Source organism: Xyrauchen texanus, chromosome 5 (genome assembly GCF_025860055.1).
Source record: "Xyrauchen texanus isolate HMW12.3.18 chromosome 5, RBS_HiC_50CHRs, whole genome shotgun sequence".
In the NCBI taxonomy this organism is placed as follows: domain Eukaryota; kingdom Metazoa; phylum Chordata; class Actinopteri; order Cypriniformes; family Catostomidae; genus Xyrauchen; species Xyrauchen texanus.
In genome coordinates, this window is record NC_068280.1 from 43,732,579 (window position 1) to 43,739,388 (window position 6,810).

General features: G+C 38.5%; 1 protein-coding gene across 1 annotated transcript; it reads left to right on the forward strand.

Moving 5' to 3' along the window:
• Positions 1-487: 487 nt before the first annotated feature.
• zgc:174945 (uncharacterized protein LOC793867 homolog) lies at positions 488-3,217 on the forward strand. The gene is made up of 3 exons (XM_052127625.1): positions 488-575; positions 1,486-1,818; positions 2,382-3,217. Exons 1-3 carry the CDS (start codon positions 500-502, stop codon positions 2,504-2,506), a joined length of 534 nt encoding a protein of 177 aa, XP_051983585.1. The 5' UTR covers positions 488-499; the 3' UTR covers positions 2,507-3,217.
• Positions 3,218-6,810: the final 3,593 nt, after the last annotated feature.

The following is a 6,810-nucleotide window of genomic DNA, read 5'->3' on the forward strand; positions in this document are numbered from 1 at the left end:
AGAGTTCAACAGTGGATCCTCAATTCAAACAATGTAATTCTGGCTCTATTTTGGTTAAAATCTAGAGCACTTGAAAATAAATGTGCTGTGAATGTAAAACCTGATGTCCGAGTATACTCGCTATGTTGTATGTTGTGAACACTGTTCAATTTATGCTTCCATCATATTTGGGAAAATGGCAAGACTCTTTCCAATATAATCGAATTGAATCTAATTAATTTCATGATACATCGTAATCGTCAGGAAAATAATCGTAATCTAATCGAATTGTCGCCTGAGCATATATTTACACCCGTAATGCTGATTGTAAGGGTTTATTCATTTATCTGCTTCATAAGGTGGCCTGCTCAGAGGTCTTTGCATGCTCTCTTTTTCAGCAAGCACATAATCTGTGGTTGTGAGTGTTGCATCTGCAAAGTTCAAAGGAAATTCTGCTCTACTTCAGGTAGCCATAGTCAAGTTAGCCATTTCCTCTGACTGATAGCACAGCAGTCACACAATGTGGATCTTTTACCCATCTTCTGTTTTTTTAAGGGTTTTTGTTCTCTGCAGTTTGCTGTCATCTATAGCAGGGCGTAAGTACTTGTTACTGTAAATAAGTATACTTAAGTGTAATATTAAACTCTTAGCAAGTAGAGTTTAGTAGTTTTAATATTTGCATGTATTTGGCTCTTGAAAATTACATACTAAAATCTGAAACCTTAAATAACTGACAACCATATATCTATATATATTATTTAAAGTGATATTTTATACAGTAGTCCAAAAGTATATGGACACATAAGCCATGGTTTAAAATGTATACATTTCAAAATATCAACCAAATGAACGCTGCTAAATAGTAGCTAATTCTATAGTAGACTATTTCTCAGAACTAACTTTTTGGATCAGTTTGTGCAGTTACTTTTGACCAACTGACCCTGAGGTAATTTTTTTTAGATGCATGAAGTAAGTTCTCAAGTTCACACATGTGTAGTTCTTAACTATGTTCCACCACGATTAAAAACTACAAAGTGTCCAAATACTGTAGTTTTAATCTTAATTTAAACTAAATTAAATTCCTCTTAATTTTGAACAGTATAACTATTGTTTTAGAATTTAAAACCTAAACATTTTCTTTTTTAAATGTTAAAAATGTTTTGCATGAAAAGTGGGCTTGCGCTATCTTTCTTCAAATTAAAGGTCACTTGGGATGTAATTTTGTTTTATTTAATATTTTTTAAGTGTAGCATAATTGTCCAAATACTATTTTGGGGTACATTATATTATGATTTTTAAATATATAGTTGGTTATAACAAACCTTTTATTTTCAGAAAACTTTAGCAAATAATTGACAGTAAATGAAACTCTAATCGTACGACACATTGTGAATCTGCAAGGTCTGACACATTGGTTTGCGATGCGAAGCATTGTTACCATGTGTTATTATGTTGGTTGTTAAGTTAACTTTTTATGAGCTAATATAAAATATTTCCCACATGCAGTGACTGTGAAATACTCACGAGTGCCAGTGACTAAAATGGAAGGCCATTCTTTGACTCTCAAGTGTTCGCTGCTTTATGAGAAAGAGAGCTGTGATGACATTCAGGCAACGTGGTGTTTTTCTCACTCGGCAGAAGACTGTGAACCCTTCATGGATCCTCACAGATACCAAATCAAAGTAAATGAGACAGAACAAAACCAAGAAAGGCTGAGGGACATTTTAATGACATTCAATTCCTTAAGACTTCAAGACAGCGGCTACTACCAGTGTAATGCAAAATGTACCATCAGTGGGACTCAAGGAAAAGGTCATCTTGTGTACCTCAATGTCACAGGTATGAACAGTATTTAAAAAAAAAATGTTGTATTATGATTTTTATACATAGGCTGCTGTACATTATACATTATGTTATACAGTATGAAATCTCATGTAGCCAGATTTTTAACAAAGTGGCAATAAGCAAAAATATCTGTTCTACATTACAGCTTTTTCCTGCCAAAACCCACGTATTCAGATAGGAAGAGACTATCTGAGAGACATGTAAAGCGAACAACAACAGTTTTTGTTTCAAATGCCTTAGGAGCGGGTTTATTTAAAATGAATGATACCACCATAATTCAGTGAGCAATTGAGAGAGTACTAACCTGGTAAACTTTGGCCAAAAAATATTTTAATTATCCTAAGCACTAGTCAACTCTTCTAAGTGTTTGTCAACTCTGTAAACATGACTTCATTTTCTGGTGGACTGTTAAAAAAACCCTGTGCCCTTAATCCCAGAATTTGTTTATTCAGCCAATCAGATTAGAGCTAGCAAGAATGAGAAAAGGCTATATTATGCTTTTGTATGTGATTGCATGAATAAGGACTTACATTAATGTTTTAATAATTTTTCTACAGCTGATCCCTACAAAGGTCTGAATGTCTCAAAATCGAGTGGCCAGTTCGAGGCAGACACAACATTACTTACGCTCAGTGGCATTTTACTTTTATGGTGTTATTGTATGGACCATCATATAGTATAATCACAAAAGAATTGGACTGTTATAAATACATTACAGACATTACAGATATGTTCCAGGGTCAGTTTACATGTAAATGTACATGTTTATATAGTGTAAAGGATGCAATGTTGGATACATGTAGATACATTTCTACATTTGTTTTTAAATTTGGTCTTATTTGTATTGTATTCAAGCAGCATACGTTGTTTAGTTTTTTTAGTCTTATTTATTTATGGGTTTTATCTACTCGTAGTATTCTAGAGCTATCAATGAGATTTCATGGAATGTAAACTGTCAAACGTATGAAGCATTGTGCAGCCTACAGTATGTGTGCGGTTAAAGTGTGCTCCACTTTAACTGCAATGGAACATAGCAACACTGCAGTCCAGGCTTGTGGGTGAAACCCAAGCATAACTTGCAAAAAAAAAAAAAAAGGAAGACGAGCCACCAAACATGTGCAAAAAGCTTTGACTGACAAAATATGGTTAATCTGTTTCAACCTAGAAACAAAAATTTAAGTCATTAAGTCAATAAGAGCAGTGAATTTTTTAACTGACAATTAACTTAAAGGAGCACTTAAAAGTTTATCTTTAAAGAAATTTATTGTAATTTTGAAATATATGTAGAAAATCATGACCATGTGAAATGAAGAGTTCTGTCATATCAGTAACCTCATATAAGCTCTTTTATTCTAAACTGTTTCTTAATCTAAATTTCTTTAAAAATAAAATGCTCTCACTTTCATCATCATTTATTTGTGTAAATATTTGTATTAACATAAAAACATTCAACAACTAAGACATAAACTGAACAAGTTTCACAGACATGTGACTAACAGAAATGGAATAATGTGTCCCTGAACAAAGGGGGGTCAAAATCAAATGTTACAGTCAGTATATGGTTCCCGGACATTTCACCCTAACCCTCCGATCCAACAGTTCCCAGACGTGCTCAATGCGATTGAGATCTGGGCTCTTCGCTGGCCATGGCAGAACACTGACATTCCTGTCTTACAGGAAATCACACACAGAACGAGCAGTATGGCTGGTGGCATTGTCATGCTGGAGGGTCATGTCAGGATGAGCCTGCAGGAAGGGTACCACATGAGGGTGGAGGATGTCTTCCCTGTAACACATAGCATTGACATTGCCTGAAATGACAACAAGCTCAGTCTGATGATGCTGTGACACACCGCCCCAGACCATGACGGACCCTTCACCTCCAAATCAATCCCGATCCAGAGTACAGGCCTCGGTGTAACGCTCATTCATTCGACAATAACCGCGAGTCCGACCGTCACCCCTAGTGAGACAAAACCACGACTCGTCAGTGAAGGCCACTTTTTTACCAGTCCTGTCTGGTCCAGCAAAGGTGGGTTTGTGCTCATAGGCAATGTTGTTGCCGATGATGTCTGTTAAGGACCAGCCTTACAACAGGCCTACAAGCCCTCAGTCAAGCCTCTCTCAGCCTATTGCGGACAGTCTGAGCACTAATGGAGGGATTGTGCTTTCCTGGTGTAACTTGGCAGTTGTTGTTGCTATCCTGTACCTGTCCCACAGGTGTGATATTCAGATGTAATGATCCTGTGCAGGTATTTTTATACACGGTCTGCTAATGCGAGGACGATCAGCTGTACTTCCTGTATCTCTGTAGAGCTGTCTTAGTCATCTCACAGTATGGACATTGCAATATATTACCCTGGCCATATCTGCAGTCCTCATGCCTCCATGCAACATGCCTTAGGCATATCATGCAGATGAGCAGGGACCCTGGGCATCTTTCTTTTGGTGTTAATAGAAAGGTCTCCTTAATGTCCTAAGTTTTTATAATGGTGACCTTATTTGCCTACCGTTTGTAAGCTGTTAGTGTCTTAACAACCGTTCCACAGGTGCATGTTAAATAATTGTTTATGGTTCATTGAACAAGCATGGAAAACATTGTTTAAATAAACCCTTTACAATAAAGATCTGTAAAGTTATTTGGATTTTTACAAAATTATCTTTAAAATACATTGTCCTGAAAATGGGGCACCTCATGGGGCAGCCATTTTAGAATCACATGACCAGCTGAATACTACTCACTTAATCTCAGAAACTGCCCTGTTATTGGACACTTTCATGCATGGATTAAATTAATCTTGTACTGTACATAGTGAATTTATACAGTGGAATTGTTTACTGAAAATGTCTCGGTTACATACGTAACCTCAGTTCCCTGAGACAAAGGGAACAAGACATTACCCAATGCATATGGGGAGTGTCCTTCCACTCAACCTAGTTGAAACCTATCTACACTAACACCAATATCCTAATATTCCCTATGGTGTTTAAGCCCTGCCCTTTTAGGCATGAAGCTGATCGCTATAAAAACACCATCACTCAGAATTAATATATGAAATATGTCATATGGTATGAATTAACCCAGTCGGGATGGGAGTTTATTTAAACTCCCATCCCGACTGGGTTAATTCATACTATATGACATATTTCATATATACATAATGAAATTGCTTGTGACGTTGTGGTTAATTACTATGGCCTGAATGTAGTCGGTTGTGTAAAATGATGGGGAGCCCATACTTAAAGTGAGGGGCATAAGTATGTGCTTGGCATATTTAATAGCAAGTGCTCTAAACAGAGAGGACTTGTGGAGAAAGAGACATAACGTCTAGGTTGTAAAACCTTGCAAATGTGTTTTGAGAAGACATCATGTTATTATCTGAAGGGTTTGGTTAGAACCTTACAGGCCTTAAAAGACACATAGCCATTTCTGGGTTTGACAGTGGCTTTTGAAAGACCGGTACCAAACTCCAGACATGAAATGTCAATTGATAGTGCACGTAATCACCGACCCGTTTTACTGAGGCCAGATCCAGCAGTCGTGCGGGCTTAACGGAGAGCATGCACAAATCCAACGAGTCCAGGGGGGCCCTACGAGTGCTTTTATGTCCAAAGTTAGGTCCCATGTCGGGACTGTAGATGGCCGAGGTGGATTTAATTGTCTTGCTCCTTTTAGGAACTTTATTATTAAATAATATTTTCCTATAGTGGCGCTGGCTTCAGGTGCGTGATAAACATGAGAATTTCATGTAATGGGCAGTTTACTGGGTCTTTGCCATTGGAAAGACACCAATCAGTGAACACATTCCATTTTAGTGTGTAGAGGCGTCTCATGGATAGTGCTCTGGCTTGTAAAATGGTGGAGTGCATCAGTTCTGGCATGTTTAACATGCTCCGTTCAAAGGCCACACATGTAGGCTTCGCAGCTCAGGCTGAGCATGCCAAACTGTGCCTTGTGTTTGAGAGAGAAGATCAGCTTCAGCGGTCATTTCCCATGGAGGCCCGTCCAGTATTTCAATCATCTCCAGAAACCAGGACTGACTGGGCCATTTGGCCGCAATTAACAAAATGGTTTCCATGTCCACATGGAATTTGCTGATGACAGAATAAAGGAGGCGCACCGGGGGAAGCGTATACTTGTGTTTCACCGGCCATACGTGGGCCAGCGCGACATGGTGACACATATACACCACTACTGTTTTGTTGTCTGAACGAATCAGAATGTGGTTATTCACAATATCGTAATGAAAAGCTCTCAAAACTAGAAAGCCAGCAAGTAGCTCTAAGTGGTTGACATGTCACGGCCGTTTCACACCTGTTTCCATTACACACCGTGCCCCAACCTGTGTTGGATGCATTTGTGGTCAGCACTTTCTTTCTGAAACTTTACCCAGAATAATACCTTGTTAGTAGAAGGCTGGTGCTGTCCATGGTGCTAGAGCAGCCAGACTGTGGTGAGTTACTGTGATGCACATGAAAATGAAATGACTTCTGTGATCATGTTTTTTCAGTTTGAACTGAAACAGACACAGAAGAATATATGTACGTGCTCGTTCATGAGGTTAATGCACGCATTAACCCCTAAAAAGGAGATTGGGGAAAAGTGTGGTTTTCTCACAGTTGACATTAGACCAGATTTTTCACATGGCAAAGCAGCAAGTCTTTGTGTTTGCTCAGTAGTGCCTCTGATTGGCTAGTAATATCCCATTGCTGAGTTAATTAAAAACACACACACTGTTCAGTTTCAATGGGGCGAGCGCTGCTTCGATACATTTTGTCAACGTGCAGGGAGCCAGAGGCAGACTGAATTTAAGGACTTGAAATTGATATGCAGTTGCCTCGAACACGAATCAAAAAAGCTGCCTGTAACACGGTGCAATTAATACATGAAGTACGGGTCCTTCAGATCTATTGACTCAAATCAGTCCCGAGGATGGATGTGAATAAGATCTGTTTCTGAGTTAACATGTTGAATGGGCGCGATGC